This window comes from Haliaeetus leucocephalus, unplaced genomic scaffold (genome assembly GCF_000737465.1).
Source record: "Haliaeetus leucocephalus isolate CR32 unplaced genomic scaffold, Haliaeetus_leucocephalus-4.0 Scaffold93, whole genome shotgun sequence".
Classification (NCBI taxonomy): domain Eukaryota; kingdom Metazoa; phylum Chordata; class Aves; order Accipitriformes; family Accipitridae; genus Haliaeetus; species Haliaeetus leucocephalus.
Window position 1 is genome coordinate 1,215,328 of NW_010972529.1, and position 21,171 is coordinate 1,236,498.

The window sequence follows — 21,171 nt, forward strand, 5'->3', positions numbered from 1 at the left end:
GTAGAGGTTAACTTTTTTTTTTTTTTGGGGGGGGGGGGGGAGAGCACATTACAAAAAACCTGTTCCTGTAGTTGTTTGGGTTCCCATTCCAAATTTCTACTGAAGTTGTATAATTTAACACTTCATGTAAAGTTGTGATTAGGTGCAGATGTATTCTGTTTACACTTGTTACTTTAACATTTGCAAATGTAGATGTGAATAAGATATTTTTCAGACACAAATGGCCCTCAGTAGATTGGGGAATAGAAATGTTCCAGATTGATAATTACCAAGACAGCTTTAAATTGCAGACACATCAACTAAGTGTCTTTTCAAGAGCCAACCATTATTATTATAAAGAAATATGGGAACTCAAAATGCAGGTGCTGATTAAACATTACTTGTAAGAGTGGATTGGTTACAAAATCTGCAACCCCCACCCTTAAAAGCATAATCCTAGATAAGCCTACTTAGACATTATACCTTTCAAGACTGAAAATGTATCCTGGTATTTTTCTTTAAAGCACCTGCTATGCTGAGGCTGCAATATAAACAAGACCTTGTTTAGAAAAATGTCAGCTCATTTTCTATGTGTTCCTTTTTGATGCTTGAGGATTTAAGGATGAAACTATGTTAATGCTAGTAAGAGAGGGACAGAATAATCCAGCAGGATGGAAGAAAATATATTTCTATAAAGTTTAAAGAATAATAGGTAAATCCTGAGCAAAACCTGCCAATTTCCTTGCATCTCACAAACTGTGGGGGACCGTCAGTGAAGTACCCCATCCCAATGGTGTGCTTGGAGTTTCAGGAGAGTCAAAACAATTGATCCAGTGGGAAACCTGGTAACATTTGGTTTTATATCCTTCCTCTATACCAATAAAAGATAAAGGTGAGGGGATTTATTTATTTTAATGAAAATCAATTAAATCACCTATGTCTTTTTTAAGTTTCCGTTTTTAAACTTCAGGTATCTACTTCCCTAATTACATACCTGACATGATCTGAGTGGCTTGTGGCACTCTTACTTGTATTTTGTCACTCTTCTAGAAGTCTGCAAGTCCTTCTGTCATATTGCAACAGGCTCAGCTGTGCAAAAGAGCAGTAAAAGAGGCTTGGGAAAATCTTCCACTAGGTTAGCTGCAGCATGAACATACTCTGTTCACAGAGGGGTTATACGGGGTGCTGGTCCTTAGCTTTTTCTTTTTTTTTTTGTCAGAGGAGGTCAAAGGCTTCTTCCAAAGAATAATCTTTTCCTAATAGACATGTTACATAGTTTCCCTGTAAGCCAAGACAAGCTCAGCAAGCAATATGTCAAGCTGGCTATGTTTTATTAACGCATGTCTTCTGGGTTCTGAGCATCCGCCTTTATCTAATAGCTGATGCTCCCCTTTGCTGAGATGTTACAAGAAATGCCATCATTTCAGTCTGATGAGGACTGAAGCACACTTGGCTCAATGGTCTATTTCAGTAACAGCCGTATTTAAATGGCTGTTGGGCCAAACCCTGTTTGCATCTAAATGAAGCTGAGCAGACCTGAGAAGAAGGAAGGCAGCAAGGCTGGGGCTGCACATTGAGAAAGTGCAAGTGAAAGGGGATGCTGAGGACGGAGGAGTGGGGAATAACAGCATCCCTACACTGATCCCCTTCCTCTGTGCTCTTCTGGGGGTCTACGGCTCCCAGGGTTAGAGGTGTGGACAGCAGTGGAAGGTGCCAAGAAGTTCCCAAGTGTTGTCTCTGGTGTACTTCTGAAGCTGAATCAGGAAGATTTCTGATTCGATTACTCGGTGTTAAGAGTACAGGATGTTGCCTCATGCAGGAGAGAGGCATTTGACAAAGTTTTCTGGGGCATAGGCTGGCATTTCCCAGTGAGGCTGGAGAGAGGGGGTGCATATCTCAGGCCACTGTCCTAGCCCCCGGTTTATTGGCTGCCCTGTGCTACACAAGTCTCTCATATTGCCTTAACAAACAAACAAAAGGTATGAGAGGTCTCATTTTCCCCTCTGATGAGAAGGGCAAGGACACCAGAACTGAGGCAGCTTTCTTGTTTTCTGGCTAGTCCTACACCACCGACTGCATTTACTGCCTGTACCAGTGGGGCAGAGGTTCCAGCCATGAGCCGAGACTTTGGCAGGGTTAGTGAAGAGCCCTGGGGGAGCTCCAGCCACCATGGGAGAAGGAAGGGTGGTGACAGTCACAGGTAGAGTCCTCTCCGTTTTAGCTGAATGATTTTAAGCCTTTCCTCCAGGGTGAGAGGACCAACTTCAGCCTCAGAGGAATCTACCATAAACTATTGTTGCATATTAGAAGGAAAGCAAAGTCAAAATTCACTATTACTTCATGCACACTGTGTGACAGCAAAAGCTAATGTAACCTTTGTATCCTTTATGTTTAAACTCTTGATTAGGACACTATTTTTTGAATGCTTAAAAATGCAAAGTGTCCATAGTAATTTATAAATTAAGATCTCTGCTGTAGCTTGCTAGCTGTGGGCTTCTTGGCATCCCCTATGTCAATCATTTCTGGATTGATAGGTAGCACTGCCTTTAGGGGAATTGTGACAGCTGGATTTCAGAAAGAAAAGAGCGATTGACTAAAGTTTGAGTTTAAAATGTCCCCCCCTACCAACTTTAACCTCCCTCCACCACAACCTCCTCTCTGGAAAGGATGTACTTTTGGATAGTCTGTGATCTGAGTTTATCCATGCTTTTTCAGGATAAGCTCAGATTTCTTCAGCTTTAATAAAGACCTTATGTTCCTAAGCATCTTACAGATAATAGTGCTTAATGGGCACTCATGAAAAGAAGGAGTATATAATTTTTAAAGATATAACCCTCATGTTTATGCATAAAAATGCTGTTTACTGAATAACGCACATTTCAAAGTGTAGTCTAGGATTTTGAAATGTCTTTCTATTTCTGTGTAACAGCTTGAGAAAAATGGCTAATCCTGAAGTAGTTTCATTGCATATGCAAAGTCACAATTGCTTTATAGTAAGGCTATATTCTAACACCTCAGGATCGCTCTCCAGAGGAACCTTTTGAGGATTTCAGTCGAATGAATCTATACATCTCTCTATGGGTCCTCTGCTGTCACAGTGCAGAAAAAGTAGTAAAATGGCTGCACATACTGTATTGATCGCTACTTTCTGGTAAGTGTAATATCTTGTAACCACTGCAAAGGAAGGTGGTAAAGCACTTTTTGCACAGATATACCTCCTGTTTTAACCAGGTGCCTACATAAACGCAGGTGTTGAAACCCCTCTGAATTCAATTTTCCTTGCTGTTCTTTTAGATAGGGTCTCTATTGTTCTGTTTGGGTCAAGGTTTCCTCAAATGTAAGGTACAATTACTTTGGATCTGCAACAAATCTTACTATATTTTTTAAGCAATCTAATATTTTTGAGATGGAACCAGATAAAAATCAGTAAATAAAACTTCCAGCAAGTTCCACAGCTCAATGCCATCAGTCTTTTAGTCTTCATTCAACCAGGTTTCTCTCCATTCTCCTCATCTACTTTTTATATCTGTGAAATTCTTTTTCCCTTCCCTTATTCCTTAATATAAACATTGGCGTTTTTCTGTGATTGTTCCTTCCTCTCTACTTTTCATGTTGCCTTTCCATCCCTTTCAATTTTCTGAAGCACCTTGTAGTCCAGCACATGATCAGCAATTAATATGTCAAGATGTCTGGATGTCTCAGAGGGACATCCTCTGACTTAGACAGATATGTAGGAAAAACGTATCTGTGAAGTAGTGCTCTGAAAGATTGAAAAAGACACCAGAAAGTAAGTTTCTCTTCCAGTGGGACTATTTAAGTTGTTAAAGCATGGTGGGAGAAATGCTCAGCCGTGAGACAATTTTATCAAAACCTGTTGAAATCAGTAGAAACATTTATCTCCTTCAGTAAAGTCTTATTTCTTCTGAACAAGGTGATGGGGAGGGAAGTTTAAAAGCTTGTTACTTTGTTGCTGGGAGCCTTAAAAAAAGGGAATGAAACCACTGTTTCACTGGGCTACTGGGGAGCTCTGAAGAAAGCAGCTCCATTAGTACCACACAGCCTGATTAAAATGTGGTTCTGTTGAAGGAGGAGGCTTGATCTGCCATGTACTTTTGCAAAGAACAGCATACAAGCCATGCTCTGCAAAGCGGGCCAGATCGTATGTGAGGGCAAGTGGGGTGCCGAAACTCTGTGTATGCTGCTTTAGCCAGTGCCTTGCTCCTGGGGAGAACATCCCACACAAAATCTAACCCCGGTCTCTGCAAGGCTCATCTCCCTTATTCTAGCTGCAAGAAGAGAAGGGAAACAATTCTTATTCCCTCCTCCTTGCTGCGTGGCCAGAAATAGCAACTGATGGGACCCAGTGTTACATGTGTAACTGGGTAATTAGAACGAATTTTCTCCCTCTCCTGTTTTTGTCTTGTTTGAAATTAATGCTGCAATGCATGGATAGCTAGTTTGCCCAAGTAGGTATGGTTATGTAGGGGGAAGAACAGCAAACAATATAAATAACATATGTATTATTCTGCATTTTCAGTACTTCCTGACTAGCCTGTGCATCAACTGAAAACAATAAAATAAAGACAGCAAGGAAATAGTTTTTTAAATTTCTATTAAATAGAGAGTTTGCACCTCTAAAATGATCCTTTAGTTTCCAGCTAGTACTGCTACTGTATTGCAAGAGATACCTGAATCAGGTCAACCTTTTTTTTCCCAGTTAGAAAACGAAAAAGTTCATTACTTCGAAATTCTATAACATGAATCATGCCAATTGAGCCTTTGGGAAATATCTCCAAACTCACACGCTGAACTCAACTAAATCCCAATGGAAAAGGCAGATCTTTGTATCTTAATAAGCTCAACTTTTTATATATGTACATACACACATACATATTTTTATCCCTCTGCTTTCCACAGAATAAAAGCATTGCTGGATGCAGTACCTTGCTAGAATGCAGATAATTATAAAACCCCAGCTCTGGTTCTCATAGAGGTTTTGGATAGGGAAGTGCTTTAACATTTTCTATTTAAGATCCTTTCCCTCTTTTGTACTCTTCATCTCAATCTTTAACTAGGCCTTGTTTGCTGTGAGTTATGCATTCAGACCTGGTATAAGGGGTTGCAGCTCTTCAGCAGTCACAGAACTCGCACCTGTCTGCATGAGGGCTGAAACCAAAATGTGATTTCTGCCAGTTTCATCGCTGTGTAATTAAGCACTAACCATGTTGCATGAAAATAACAGAAAGGCTGAGTCCCTGTGAGAGTTCAGTCTAAATCAAGAGAATTCTAAATCAGACTGCAAAGCCTGACAAACCGTACCTCACCTCTTGTTAAAGCTGAGAGCAAAATCTTCACAGAAGCAACAGGGATACAATCACATCCTAAAGCCATGCCCAGAGGTGGATTTCAGATGTGCAGTTTCGAACCTAGGAGATACTCAATTTGTCAAATATTCAGTGGCCTTTCTAAAAACAAATCTAATCTTAAAAAAAATATCCTCACATTTGCTGAATTTGACACGTGAGTTGCACCCCGTTCCGTCTTTCTTTGTTGGGTTTCAGGTCATGAACCTGTCCCAGATTTCAGCTTCCCAAGCCTACCGCGCAGTCATGGAAAGGAAAATGTAACCATCACTCCAACCCCACAAAGCCAGCCCTGCTCCAAATTATTCTGTTTGGTTGCAAATTTCTTGCAGTCTGGAGAAGCTTGCAATCTGCAGAGACAGCAGAGGAAACAAATGCAGAGATGGGGATGAGGGAGGCAGGAAATCCAGGTGAGCACGAGAGCAAGACACTTGCCTTTCTATGCTCACCATCTCATCTTTTATTTTAGATTCAGATGGCTGAAAACAGTGAAGGTAGAGTGTAGAAAGAGGAAGGGTATGGGCTTCGAGTTTCTTTTGAAGTGCATCCTAAAAGGAGGAGCCCACAGACAGATGATGGGTTACAAACGGAAAAGGATCCAGACCCAGGATCTGGCATAGGCAAGGCAATGGCAGTGACATTTGGCAGGGTATAGCAATGAGGAACAAGATTAAAGGCATACTGGACAGGAAGGAGGCTGGGTGAATGCAAAGATGGTGAATGCTGAGGTAAGAACAGGGGCTTGAAAAAGGGTGGGAATAGGCTGAAACAGAGCACAATGTATGGAAGTTTTCCAAAACAGCTTTTGAACAGATTGAAGAGGGAGTGATGGTAGGAAAGTCACTCAAGCTCTTAGTTTCACTGTCTGTAAAATGAGGATGATAATAGCTGCCTAATTCAGAGGTCCCTGTTGCAAGGCTAAATTCACCTGTGCAAAGAATGCTGATGTGTTCAGTTTGCATTCTGCGAGCCAAATGCAAACCCCATGCATCTAATTCCACAAAAACCTAGGGGAGCAAACCCACTTTGGTCTGGATTTGTAAATGTAAAATGCAATTACTGTTTGTTGTAGGATTGTGATCGTTAATGATTCTTCATGAGAAACTTTTTTTTTCATATGCACAAACACATAACAGTAGTTTTTAGGTCATGTATCAATTAGAAATAATAGTTAATTTCTGGACTAATCTTACACAGTCAGTGAGCTAACTTCAAAAAGAAAGATACTGTTAAACTGTCTGCTAAAGGTAAGCCTTTAAGTAACAACTTATTTGATTATTCTTTTCCAGTCAGCTGAATGCCCAGACTTAGCTCTGTAATGAGTGCACTTGCATCGGCTCTCAGACTCCTCATGGCACAGGAGAATATGTCCTCTGGTCAGAGGCAAAAATGGAAAAAAATGCTCGGGGGGGATTTCCTGTAGTGAGTGGTTTCCGTCCAAGTGGCACACTCTATAACTCTGTAAGTGGTCATTATCTGCAGAAAAGAACTTCATAAACACTGTTTTGCTCTGCCCTGTTCCCCTCTTGGGCTAGCAGGTCTACCCCTACCACTCTGCTAGCCCCACTAAGCTTGAGAGGTGTGTGTGAGTCCATAGCCATCCCACCAGCAGAGCGGTGTGAGTCCATATCTATATTGACAGAGAGCAAGGGCAAACTGCATGCTAATTTGGCTTTATGAATCTCCTACATTAACTTGGCATCAGCAACAGCTTCTCTTTTGGGAAACCAGTGACACATAGCTTCACAGTCATTAGGATTTTAAGTCTCATTTCTCTTCAGTGACTGACAGATGGGTTTTAATGAGGTCTCATGGACCTCCTGGTGTTCAGACAGTGCTATGGAAAGGAGGGGAGGCTTCTCAGAGCATAAATCCCTTCAGGAGATAGATGTTCAGATGTTTCTGGAAATCCTGCTAGCAAATCACCTGCATGTTGTGGCACTGGATTGCCTTTGAAAGCTGTTGGTGGCTCAAAGCTCTGGGATGGAGCAATGACATCCAGTGGGCTCCGTGCTTCCACATTGCTTATTCAGTGTGTCATCCTGTGCAACAAACACCTCGCCAGGAGGAGAGACTATGAAATTAGGATATCCTTTGAGCAAAAAAAGAAAACCTGGACATCAGCCTTGTAGAAGTAAAGTTTTATCCTTAACTGGAAACAGCTGTAAGCCACAGAAAGTCCTCTTTTTGTCTAGTAAAGGGAAAAATACCTATGTCTTTATAAGGAAAATCTTAATTGTAATCTTAACTATATTTTGCCTCCACTATCCTTCTTAGTCTGTATGTTTTAACATTTCAAACATTTTTTACTGCATAGTCAGCATGTTTGTTTTCAAACAGCATTCTTTTGAAGGTAGAACCTGAATAAGAATGTAAACAACATACAGCTTTCAGGTTTTTTAGCACCTGTTTCTCACTTTAATTTCTGTCAAAATATCAAAATACTTGATGCTGGTATTAATATGGCTACTCCTGGAGTCATATGCCTATATGAATAGCTGAGCTATCGTCTTTAAGTTGCTGGGACTGCTGGCTGTATGAAACAGATGGTATGCTGGGGGATGAAAATCTGGCAGCAAATAAAAATCCCAGCAATATATCTTTTAAATCTCATTGTATCTGGTGGCTTGACTTATGGTCCTTGAATACTGTATCTAGTATTCTGCAACACTTTTCTCTATTTTAACAGTACAAGCAAATTACTTCCCTACACTGCCAGCATTTTCCACTGGTCAAAAGTAGAGAGAATTATGTAAGTGATAACATATATTATTAAAAAATGGCTGGAGGACAGTTCAATAGGTGATACACAGTGGATTCCTGGTGTGAAAGGGAGGTTGACTGCTGGTCTGGTGTGTAAGCATGTACATGGACCTACCACAGAGCTGCCTCACACAGCCACCAGTGAGCTGGAGAGACTTTTAACAAATTTAATTGGGAAATATGAAATTTATCCACCAAGATAATGAACACAGGCATGTCCCAGAGCAAGATCTACCTCTGAAAAATAACTGCTTTTTTTGGCATGTCTATGGTGACCACTGGGTCTCAGGCTGGCTTAAGAGCAGAACACATTTTTTCTCTTTTGGTCTCCTTTAGGTGTCAGAAGAAAATATAGACTACCCTCAAAAAGCATGGCATTTTCACACCTCTTTTTGCAGGCTATCAGTACTGTCTTTGTAAGACTACCTCCATTTCATCTGGCTTTATGTAGTATTTTAATAGGAAGTAGCAAATAACAAAAAAACCCCCAATGCCGTAAGATGCTGTTCTTATGTTTGCTATGGAGTAGGTCAGGAAAATCTCTCTGCAAGCAGGATATGACTTTAAAAAGTATTTTGAAAAGTTAGCATTTTACTTTGAAAGCATCAAAGTGATACTACTGACTGAAATCACAGAAATTCCTTCAAGGCTATTCAGGCACTTCTATGTATACATGGCTAAAAAAAAATATACTACATCCACTGTATTGGGACTAAAATATATTAGTGAGATATTTTGCATTGAGGAAACCTGACCAAAGAAGCCCAGGGAGACAGGTCGATAGCTGCCATCAGAAAGGGCGTCAATTTTTAGCTGTTGCTGTTTATGACTGGCTTTAAAACAGAGACAGAGAATTTTTCCAATAATAAGCTTTTAGCTCTGCCTTGTCTTGAAGCAAAATGTTGAGACCCTTTGAGAGGTATGGAAATGGATTCAGCCGTGACCTTTTCTGAAACTCTCTCAGTCCATGATAGCCCCTTTAAATGGAAACATTTGCTTGCTCAGAAGGACTGGAGCTGCTTTTTCAGGTGTGCCTACTGAGGTGTGCTTTTATATTGTTGACATTTTACTTGCTGTAGAATTTTTTTATCTTCAGAGGATGAATGGGGCTGATGCTTTGCCATAGTGGTTAGTTTGACTAGCATTTCTCAATCCTCTCTGCTGAGCAGTCACTCGTGTGGCTCAGCCCTCATTTCTGTCAGAGCAACATTAGCCAAGTAGTCATTTTCCTCTTACTTTCCACAGCTACATTAAAAGTAGGGGCAGATACAGCTTTTTCCTTCATGCTTGCAGACATCGCTTTATAAATTAAATGCTTAAAGTGAAAGGTTTCCTCACACACATGAGCCGAAGGAGGGTTATTGGTTAAGTTGACATGAACCTGGGCTTCTCCCACTGATGTGCTCACATGTGGCTGGTGGAGAGTTACTCCCTGTGTGCAATAGGATGGGGTAACCTACATCTGGCATTGCTCCCCAGCTGTAACTGGTGAAACAGCCTCTGGGAGGTGTTGACATCCATGTGAAGCAGAGCAACCGCTGTAGCTCTGGCACTTACCTGGTTTGGGGTAGGCAGGTTCCTGCTGACTCAGGCAGCCGATCCCACTCATAATGGGGGCAGATGTAGTGCCTGTGCAGAAGAAAGGTCAGGTTTGCCACTGACCAGGACTAGGCAGCTTTTGGTCAGCCGAAGCTGCTGCAGCAGATTCACTATCTGGCTGAGTAAGTGGGAAGGAGGGGAGGAAGATGAAAGGGAGGACCCAAAAATTTAAGCTTTGTCCCTTGTATGTGCTACCAGCAGCCTACCTTGAAAGCCAGTGCTTGTTTTTGTGCTTAGCAATAATAGCCTCATTTCTGGAGCATTATTTATATCTTGAGTTAATATTGATTTTTTTCCTTCCCTTGTAGAATCCTGTGGTTAATTTGTTTTTAAAATGTTGTACAGTAATTACTTTGTTTAAATGAATCATCTGACAAAACAGTTCTTCATCAAACTTGTCACTTACTCTGCTATTTCTTTTTTAACCTGGACCTTACAATAAATTCTAAGCTTGACTGTAAGTCATCAGCAGGACATGGGGGAAGAGGAACTATTTACTAAATTGCTAGATTTCATTAAGGATACATGGATGAAAACACAACAGCACAGAACAGCCAGATTTTATCTGCTGGCTTGTTTGTGATGCAAATTTATAGACTGATTCAACTCTTTTTTGCACACATAGGTCCCAACAGAAAAATCAAGCTCAAATAGGTAGCAGTTCAAGCTTTTCACAGTGCAACTATCCCAAACTTCACTCACAGTAAGCAAAACTTCCTCCATAAACTGTCTCATGGACTTTGTTCATGGGCAGCAGGGCATGGCTCTTTGTGCTTACTTTAGGGTTTAATCAGGAGAACATTCATTCAGTCAAGTAAACGTTTACTGACTTGGAAGAATGACTTTTGTGGTCTCAAAACTTCCCCATCCTAGCAAGGAGAGGGAGCACTACTTCTCAGAGACTTTAAATGGCACCCTATTCAGCATCTCCAGTTCAGCTGAACTAAATTTTCTGTGTAAGATTATGAACCTCTTGACTAGCTGTCCTGTTCTTACACCAGACCTATCCAGAGTCTCTCACCAGCAAATGAAAGCATGTAACCAAAGTCGTCTGTGCTTTACTGCTATGTTAACACGTACAAAAGGAACCTGGAAAATATGTTGAGGGGGTACCAACATAGTGATTATACAGCTGACTTTCAGAGAGACCTATCTGAATATATTTGATGTGTATGTGATAGTACATATGCAGTTTTGATTAGTTTGCTTAGGAAACGCATCCATGCAATGCTTTCCCTCTTTCCATCACTCCTCCTTTCCCTCCACTCCTTCCCTCTGCCCAGTGAACTTCTACTCTTATTTAAAAGGGACCAAGCAAAAAATCTGCAAAATTCTGCTAATGAAGTATAAATAGTTCACGGATATACATCAATTAATATTAATCTCCATTTAATAGGCAACTGATTAGAGGTCTAGAAAAAGTTCTAGTCCTAAAACATGAAAGTGCTTGTGTATGTACAGTTATGAAGGTTACCTCAAGGGTGGTTGAAAGAAGTTGTTCTAATTTGAAAAAAAAAAAAAAAAAAGAAGAAAAAAGAAAAAAAGAAATTAATACAAGCCCAGCACAATAATAGTTTCCAAGATGGTGGTCTCCCTGTCTTATTAGAAAATTCTCTCAGGCTATCCATTATACTCAGTGACTTCCACCTTGCCTTACAAAACAATGTTCTGCTAATTCTAGTAAGGATCCAAGCAAAATACAACAGTTGTATCTTGCTGTCCCAATCCCAAGCTGGCATTATAGCTAACCAAAAATACTTGTCTGCCTCAGGTGAAAGCAGGGAAAGCAAATTTTATTTAACTAGAAAAGTAGTAAACTTGTTGGTATCATCATTGGGATGAGGAATTATAAGATCTGAATGAACAGGCATTAGATTTTTTTCCTTCTGCTAATCCTATAGTTTGCAAATCTGGAAAATCGTGCTGACTCTCAACATTCCACATGAGGTTTTACATTCGATTCCAAAACCAGCACTTCAACTTTTTTTTTCAGCTATTTCTCTGTGTCACAGTCTCCTGTAATCACTTGTATATTTTATGATGGAGGGGAAAAAAAAAACAAACAGAAAGTCTTTAAGGTTCTAATACATGCATATAGTAAATGAGAAGTAGATACAGTGAACAAGAAAATTGCTTAAGTTGGCAAAATTGCCTAAGTCATGTTAAGGTATTGTTATATATGGGTTTGAGAGATAATATAATGCTGTGTATTCAAGAGTAGCTAGAGATTACATTGCCAACTTGGGATTGATAGCCACCAGTGTTTTCATTGCTGAGTTAAAATTCGAAACAGGTTTTAATTCCACTGTGTTCCCATTTCCTGATTGTCAACTAACAACTGCACTATTCCTACACTGGTGACATCAAAATTGCAAGAGATTGCAGTGCATTAGCTGAATACATTCTGATGCTCAGAAAATATAAAGTGAATATCTAGGGCTCAGATTTCACATGGGGAAATGCGAAAATATGTAACTGAGAAATCCAAAGTATTCTCTAGTGACTTGCACTAAATGAGTAAATTATACTTGCAAAATCAAGTACTGAAGCTGGAGATTGCTGTTTAAAGGAGCTCTTTTTTTTTTCAAATTAGCTGTGTTTGTTATGCATTCATCAAATCCCAGTGCTCCTAGACAGCCTGAATGTGTTGTTGGCATAATAAAGTCTCTAGAGGCTAGAGGGAGTAGACATCCCCATATAAGTGGGACAGCCTTTTGGCTTGAAACATAGCCACCTTCCCCATCTCAGAGTATATGCCAAAGCATTCAGAATGCTTCCAAAATTCAGATTGGTTATTTACAGGTCCTCTTCTGGAAAACTTGCTTCCAGGTTAAAGAAAAGCTCAGATTCACCTCATTTGTTTTAAAAAAGAACAGGAAGTGTATACAATTTCAGTTTGAAATGTAGAGAAAAGTTCTGACAAATCAAGCAGCACTCAAAAAGCAGTTGCCCAGCTGGGATTGCACAGAATGGGTTGGGACATGTCTTTGTTCAAATACTTCAAAATAGATGTTGGAAGAAGAGTATAGAGGAATGATAGGAAGTTGAGAGCAATTGTGCTAGATTCAGCACTGTCCTTGGAAGAAGACTTTTAAACTAGTGTCATCATGATACAGGTAGATGCTACACCACTGGAGAGATCACTCGACATTTTGGCACAGAGGTGAAATCTGTGGGAGCAGTGTGTGGTTCAGTTATGTTCTATATCAACAAATTCAGTTCATTCAGCAACAAGCTTTGAAAAAGTAAAAATGCTCACCTGTCCCTGAGCAAACTGAGAAATGGCCAACAAGGTTGCCTAAGTTTTATAAAAAACCAAAGCCCTACTAAAACACCAGCCTCAAGTGGAAACTTTCATTCCATTTCTACTCAAACTCCTAAGTCACTTCTGAATGTGGATCTTGTACTGCCAAGATTTGCAGAAACACTTCAGAAAACATCTCCAACACATCCAAGTTTCATCTCTAAACATGGATTAGATTGGAGCAGGGGGAACAAGACCTATGAATATCACTACTTTCATTAGTTGGGAATTCGATAGAAGTTTTCACAAGCATTTAAAAATTTTATTTTGAAAAGCCTGAATAATAAATATGCATCATCTTTCACAGATGTTTGTCTAAGCAGCATTCATGATATTGAGTTAACCTACAGTGACACTGTAGATAAAAACTAATGATCCAATAAGTTTTTGCTGCAGTGCTTTTAACGATTTTAACTGTTTTCCTTTATGAACACTCAGATTATTACTGCTCATAATTTATTTTTCTCTTTTTATGTACAGTGATGAAGAAGTGAATAATACTTCTCATTTATCTCTGTTTCAACAGGAGGGATATTTGAAACTGTGGAAAATGAACCTGTTAATATTGAAGAATTGGCTTTCAAGTTTGCAGTCACCAACATTAATAGAAACAGAACACTGATGCCTAATACCACATTAACCTATGACATCCAGAGAATTAACCTTTTTGATAGTTTTGAAGCCTCCAGAAGAGGTAATTATCTCAATTACTGTGTCAGTAACACACATGTTCTATACTACCTTTCCCCGGCCTGGTCTCCTTTTTTGCTCCAATTGTAACATGTATATGTGAATGGTAACATAAAATTCATCTTCCAAAGTTATTTGAACTAAGAATGAAGCTGGACTTGGACTTGTCATCTAGTTTCTGATAAAACACCTACATACTGTCTGCATGCTAAGAGCCCCAGACGGAAGGTGGCAAGTCCAACCCATTTTTCTTTCCAAAAGATAGATTTGCCACCTGGAATTCTGCAGAGTATGATCACGGACTAACAGGGAGCACAGTGGGATGTCACAATGCACACACACACAGAGATATCCATTATTCATAACAAATTATTTCTATTGTACTTTTAAGAACAGAGGCCAATAGTCTCCCTGTCCTGAAATATTAATGCTTCAGAGGGTTAGACGTAGAAGTAAGTTTCTCTGTGATAAACGACTATAAGAATTGGAGTGGACAAGTTTGGAATTTTTTTGCCTATTCTTTTATTATTCTCAGAGGGAAAATTATGGTCCAATTTACTTGCGTCTAATTTACTTGCAGACCAAAACAGAAAAGGGAAAAAAGTCACAACTCTCCTCAAGCACAGTGTAACTCTTCACCTCTAGGAGGCAACCTTGAAGTTTGCTAAAATTTTATGTACAGCAATCTGGTTCCTGGAATTACATGGTGTGCACACAATCTCATGCAAACAAGTCTGAAGAAAGACTCATAAGTCGCTAAGACTTTGCAGATGGGCTTTGCAGTTCACTATAACATCTATCACTGTAAATGGTACAAGATATGCTTGCTATAAGGCAAAAGATGTGTCTGCTATAAGGCAAATGAAGGCTGGAAAATAAACATCACGAATCATGCTAGAATGCTGGTAAACTGTCACCTTCCAAACGTCTAAGATACTAAATTCTCCTCATGGTATTCTAGTTTCTTACTAAAGACTGGAAGAAAGGAGAATGCTTTCAAAGAACATGAAAAATAGCTTTAAATTCTCTTTATTGCATTCTTTTTCAAGTATCAGATATATGCTGGAACTATATGCTATGAAAAATCAAGTATGCTGGATTTATAATCCATATAATCCAGAGAGACAGGATTTTAGATTCCCTGTAGAGTGAGAATCTCTTCTGTGACTGTTGTGAAAGTACCTTCTCCATTTGATCTGTAGAATGAGCTCATTATAAATATTTTTACATACAAGGAATACATTCAGACAGTAGTAATTTCTTCTCATCATGAATTATTGATATTATTTATGCAATTTGCACATTAAAACTTGTGATCCTTTACAAAGCCTTCTGAATTAAACCTTGGAAACCTGTGCATTTTATGCTGTCTGTAAAGCACTCATTTGTAGACTGAAAAGAGAAAATAATTGATTTTCTGTCATACTCTATTACTATCAGAGAGCTAAATACTAATTTAAAAAATCTCAGCTCATTGTGGATGTTTGTGTACTTAGTATTTCATCCAATCACTGTAATTTCTAAATTTTCCACAGACAACTACCTTACAAAGAGTACAGCACTGCAACTCAGTGCAGGGCTTTGTCCCAGTCGATAAAGACCTTATTAGAAACATTTGCAATAAATTTTACTAATGGACAAAAGTAATTAATATTACTTCATCTTCTGTCTGTTAGCCTGAAAAGACATGAGAGGGAAAGAAAAATGAAAAGACACCTACAGGAGGGATTCTTTTGCCTGAGATATAGGCACAAGGAGAAAGAAACCTTTGTCGATACTAGCATTTGACTGATTTGGAGAGGTATTAAAATGTCAGTGTCTGTTGGTTCTTTATTTCCCTGTGTCATTACTAAGGGCTTTAGGCTTTACTGCCTGTTTTGTAAACACAGATTATGGAGAGCCATGAATCATAGTGCCCTTTACTGTTTATATTCCTTCAGTAGCCTGAAATTAAAGCAACTCACATGGGTAGAAGCTTGCCAGTCATGGAGGGAATCCGTAGAGTCTCTGTTGTAACTCCATGAACATATTTCCTGTTATGCTGCCATGAAACTTAATTCATATGACAGCCTTTTGGCAAGTCCATAGCCAGAGAGCTCCTGGTTTCTCCAGGATAATGCCATTCTGAGAAAGGCAATTTAGGAATCAATGTGATCTGAAGGTAATGAGCAGAGAAGTTGTTTTGGTTTTATTTGTAGCAAGCAGGTTCTAGGATATAACGCTAATCAGTAAAGCCATTTTCAGGAACTATTTGCAAATCTCTCAGTGGGTTTGGGAGCAACATGGTTACCCATTCTCACTTTCAAATGATGGGGATGGATGGAGAATAAATATTCTCAGTAAACATCACACAAGTTACCTGCTTTTGCCAGCTAAAAGCTTCTTCCTCTCCCTTCCTCTCCCCCTCAGCATGCGACCAGCTTGCTCTTGGCGTAGCTGCTCTGTTCGGACCTTCCCACAGCTCCTCCGTCAGCGCAGTGCAGTCCATTTGCAATGCACTTGAAGTCCCGCATATTCAGACCCGATGGAAGCACCCTACAGTGGATAACAAAGATGCATTTTATATCAACCTCTATCCAGACTATGCAGCCATCAGCAGAGCAGTTTTGGATCTTGTACTATACTACAACTGGAAAATAGTAACAGTAGTATATGAAGACAGCACAGGTAAGTAGTACTGGTGCACTGCAGATCATGTACTTCTGTTAATGTACATACATGAACAAATTCTGTGAGAGAGAGTGCCTGTGATAGTTCAGTTTGGCATACTTACAGCAGTTTTTCCCAGAATATAGAAGAAAAATGTCTCTGAAGGTTCAGCTATTCTTCTGCTGCTATGGCTTTTGGAAAGCTGTTCATTTCATCAGACCTTAAGAAGTCACTCCAGGAGGTAGCTCCTGGATTTTGAATACTCAGTCATGTTTTGCTTCCTATTTGTGGAACAACTAACACAGCTTCAAACTGATAAATATTGTAGTGTGGGACTGATTAGGGATTCCCCCTCTCAACGAGGGGTTGATCTTAAAAGGGATGCATCTACAACCCAAAAGTTCAAGCTGCAACATTTTTAACGTAGAGGCTACCTTGTTCCTTGAAACTCTCAGAAACAGTCAACTCACTTGTCAGCTGGGTACTGAAGACTGAATCTGAAAGTTGCAATTTGTGTAAATGTGTCGTAGTTTAACCCCAGCTGGCAACTAAGCACCACACAGCTGCTTACTCACTCCTCCCCCCCGGTGCGATGGGGAGAGACTTGGAAGAGTAAAACTGAGAAAACTCGTGGGTTGAGATAAAGACAGTTTAATAAGTAAAGCAAAAGCCGCACATGCAGGCAAAGCAAAACAAGGAATTCATTCACCACTTCCCATCGGCAGGCAGGTGTTCAGCCATCTCCAGGAAAGCAGGGGTCTGTCATGCGTAACAGTTACTTGGGAAGACAAACGCCATCACGCTGAATATTCCCCCCTCTTTCTTCTTCATCCCTCAGCTTTGTATGCTGAACATGACATCATATGGTGTGGAATATCCCTTTGGTCAGCTGGGGTGAGCTGTCCCAGCTGTGTCCCCTCCCAACTCCTTGTGCATTCCCAGCGTACTCGCTGGTGGAGTGGGATGAGAAGCAGAAAAGGCCTTGGCTCCGTGTAAGCAATAACAAAAACATTCCTGTATTGTCAACACTGTTTTCAGCACAAATCCAAAACATAGCCCCCTTCTAGCTACTGTGAAAAAAATTAACTCTATCCCATCCAAAAGCAGCACAAGATGTTTCCAGCCTGGGACTCTTAACTCATAGAAGATCATTAATTCTTTATGACAAGAACCTCCCCCTGGGGCACACAGTAGTCATAGCTGTCCAGTAACATACCATGGACAATCAGTATCAGTAACATGTGCCTTTTATTCATAGGTTAAAAATAGAAGAAAAGAGAATAACAAACTCATTCCTGGGAACAAGTGATTTAAAAGCTTATCAGAGACTAGGACTTTTTTTTTAATGCACAGAGACTGTGGAAGGGTGTCAATGTATAAGGGAGTCCAAGCCACTGTTGCATGTCTTTACATGTATAGGCTTTACTACCCCTGTAGCTGATACCATATACTGTAGTGTATTTGTTTCTGAGCAATGTATTAGCTGCTCTGGTCATTGAGAGGACTACATATCTAAACTGCTCTCAGAAGGAGTCCTGTCCAGCAGGATTACACACCAAAATTTGTTCCAAGCATGACTGCAGAGAACGTTATCTCTCCTACAGTGTAGACTCAGTCATGGATCAAGGGTCCATAACCTGGCTTCACAAGAAAAGGTGTGCATGTAAACAAACCATTAAAAGCTCAGAGAGGTCTATAGCTCTCCCATCAAAACACAGGAAGCGCTAAGCAAGGCTTGCTAACTGATTGTTTTTTGCAGGGCACAAAGTTACAGGTAAGGGCACATTCCATGCAGCAGAAAAGATTTTCTTGGAGACATCATACCTGTAGAGATGAAGAAAGTAGAGCCAACTAAATAAGACTTACACTGACAGTTTTTCCACTGTAAACCCTCACCACCATCCTTCAACACTGTCTTTTATGGTAAAGGTGTAGCTGAACCATACGCACTTCTGAAAAATCCTGTTGTGCATTAGTGGTCAGTGGTGCAAATTAAGCACTTCTCTGTCTACCCCACTCTGAGGCTAGCATTCCGCTTTCTCTTCCCATTGCCCACAGAAGTATAACACCTTCTAGAGCTCTACAGATGTGCAAGTAACATTTAAATTGATTCTTTGATAATGGCATAAAACAAACCTGGATGAGCCATGAGCTCAGGCATCTGCTTAAGCCTTTAAAGGGAGTATGCAAAAAAAAAAGCATGTATATTAAAATCATGTTGTAAAAACATGTCTGAAAGACAGAATTCTGCTTAAAAAAAAAGCCAAACCTCAATTTTAAGGCTAAAAATGTTGTATATCTTTCTGCACTGTTGACAGCACAAAAGAAGCACATGTTTCTTCCTGGATCCAAGAGGCAGATCTCAGTGCCAATATTCTGCTCACCTTGGACTCAGAGAGTACACCAGAGGGTTGGAGGTAGAAGAGAAAGACAAAGTCAGGCTGGGCTTACTGCAGCAGTCTTCTTGCATTTCCATTATGATGGTCTAGCTCAGCAGGATTTCTGCTGGGCTCCTAGCACTGTATACCAAAATATACTCATGGATAAACAAGTAGAGGTCTTTTTCAGCCTACTCCATTAGCAAATTAACCTTCCAAAACACTAAGTGTTGTGTACGTGTTCAGCTACAAAAATGACTGATATTAAAGAGACTTCATTTGCAGAGATATTTAGAAAGTAAATTAATCATCAATCATCTTATTAACTTGGAGTCAGGAAAGTAAACAGGTCAGCTTTGTTCAATATAAGAAGTCTTTGGATTTTGAGCTAGAGTGACACCATTTAGCTCAAGCTCTTTTTATTTCTCATCTCTCGTGTTTGACATTGTTACACTACAAGAAGAAAAAACATATTAACCTTTTTTTTCTTAGAGACTAATTGTATGTGAAGATTAGCTTCATTCCTAAACAAACAATGAACTCATAGCTGTAACAGTAAATTTCCAATGATCCATACCCAGATTATTCAGGTTGAGATTAGCCTTGCTCCAGATTAACAGACTATTTTGAAGATTAAGTGTGGAAAATCCTGTTTTCATCCTTTACACTACAGCACTGCTGCAAGCCCACATGCCGTCATGGCCAGCTCCAGCACAGAGGCCACATACTGTGCCAGTTTGCTGATCTCTAGCTGTTCACCTCCTGTAGTTACGTTTTTCACTGCTGCATGGACCCATCCATCAATGGAAATGGAAATGGAAATGGAAATGCAGAGTCTGGACTAAGCAATGTTAAAAACCCCAGTTCATCTGAGTGAGCTCATGTTTCCAAATGATCCAAATCCTTTGTGCTTACCCTCCTTATCACAAACACTATTTACCATACTGCCAGTTTTTGTCATCCAAATGCTTTTCAGCCATAACTTTTTTCCAGTTGGTGATTTAGGAGTGCATACAGAGAAAAGAGCACTACAAATGTCTGACTGGCTTAGCACCAGCTTTCACAGACCTCCACTGTTTAGTAAGGCTTTCTCATTGACATCTGCTTTTTGAGATCTGGCAAATGATTATTTTATAGTCCCACATTTTGCATGAACAAGTTGTATCACATATGAAGATGGACATCTCCCGAGGACAAGTGCTTTACATCTAGGGAGCTATCTGTGTCAACAGAACTTGTAACACTAAAGGCACTTGGTGTGATACAGAGCTATCTCCCTTTGACAGCGTAACATCTCTCATAATTATAGTCCCATGTTTTCATTCTTCAGCATTTTACCACCATACCAGCTTTACTCTTAGCTTGTCCAGTGCTTACACTGGGGTAAGCCGTTCTATGTTATCTCACTTACCCTTTCTGATATTGACAAAATATTAACATTTTTTTCCAATCTTCTAGAATTGATTCAGGGTTCCAATATTTATCACATTAGTTGTTGAGTGTTAGTAATCTACTGAGTGGACTCTATAGGACTGTCAATGTTAAGCAAATTTGATATAAGCAGCTCTAGAAAATCTGCAACCAGTAGTGCTAAAAATTACATTTGTAATAGGAAGTACTTACTCATGCTGCTTCTTATCAAATATCATGTTAAATGGTACCAAATGCACCATGTTAAACAACTTTACTGTCTCCTCCAAAGGGACCTACAGCAGTTATAAAGCTTGTATTTTGTTCCTAAAATACATTTGCAAAATTCCTTCATGTTTCCTCAATTGAGCTGATCAGGTTTTTACCCTCTCTCTTAGACTTCAGTATAAGTAAGAATAGTAAAGCGCACTACAGCTGATTTTTATTTCTAATTGCTGTCCTTACTGTGCCATTGAAAGATGGACTTTCATCCAAAGTCATCTTTCTTAATAGTAAATTAATGGCTTCTGGCTATAGAGTAAATATTTATTTAAACATCTCATAGTGTTCTCTTTCTGAAATTCTCGTCCATCTCATTAATGCCTATAGCTTTCCAATGCTAGGGAAAAATAAGACTCCTAAGCAAATGTATTTATTTTTCAGGTTGAGACTGTGCTCCTTTTTTCCATATTAAGCATAATTCATGTTATGTTCAGAGTCCCCAGGCCATAATCAGCCTTCATTCTGATTATTAATTCCTGTTTATTTTTCATCAAGGTATTGAAAAAGAGTTAGTTTATATCAAGTGCAATGCCTTTGTGTAAGGCAAAAAATTGTCTTCTGAAGTTTAAAAATGATCTAATGAAAACTTGCAATGGACTGAATGATACACTGAGCATGCATTTCCCAAACTTACGTACCATAAATTATGGTTTATCTTTCCACATGCTAGAACTGGGTAGACATAATGTCTTCTGGTTTAATTTAGTGGTTTGTAACAGAACCCTTCCAATATCCCACTTTTGCACTTTGTTAT

At 39.6% G+C, this 21,171-nt stretch overlaps 1 protein-coding gene across 1 annotated transcript in view; it reads left to right on the forward strand.

Moving 5' to 3' along the window:
• The window catches only part of GRIK1 (glutamate receptor, ionotropic, kainate 1), a 245,730-nt gene that overhangs the window by 153,339 nt on the left and 71,220 nt on the right, over positions 1-21,171 (forward strand). Inside the window, exons 2-3 of the mRNA XM_010585332.1 lie at positions 13,535-13,702; positions 16,108-16,365. Coding sequence (XP_010583634.1) covers positions 13,535-13,702; positions 16,108-16,365 — 426 coding nt within the window. The remainder of the gene's footprint in view (positions 1-13,534; positions 13,703-16,107; positions 16,366-21,171) is intronic.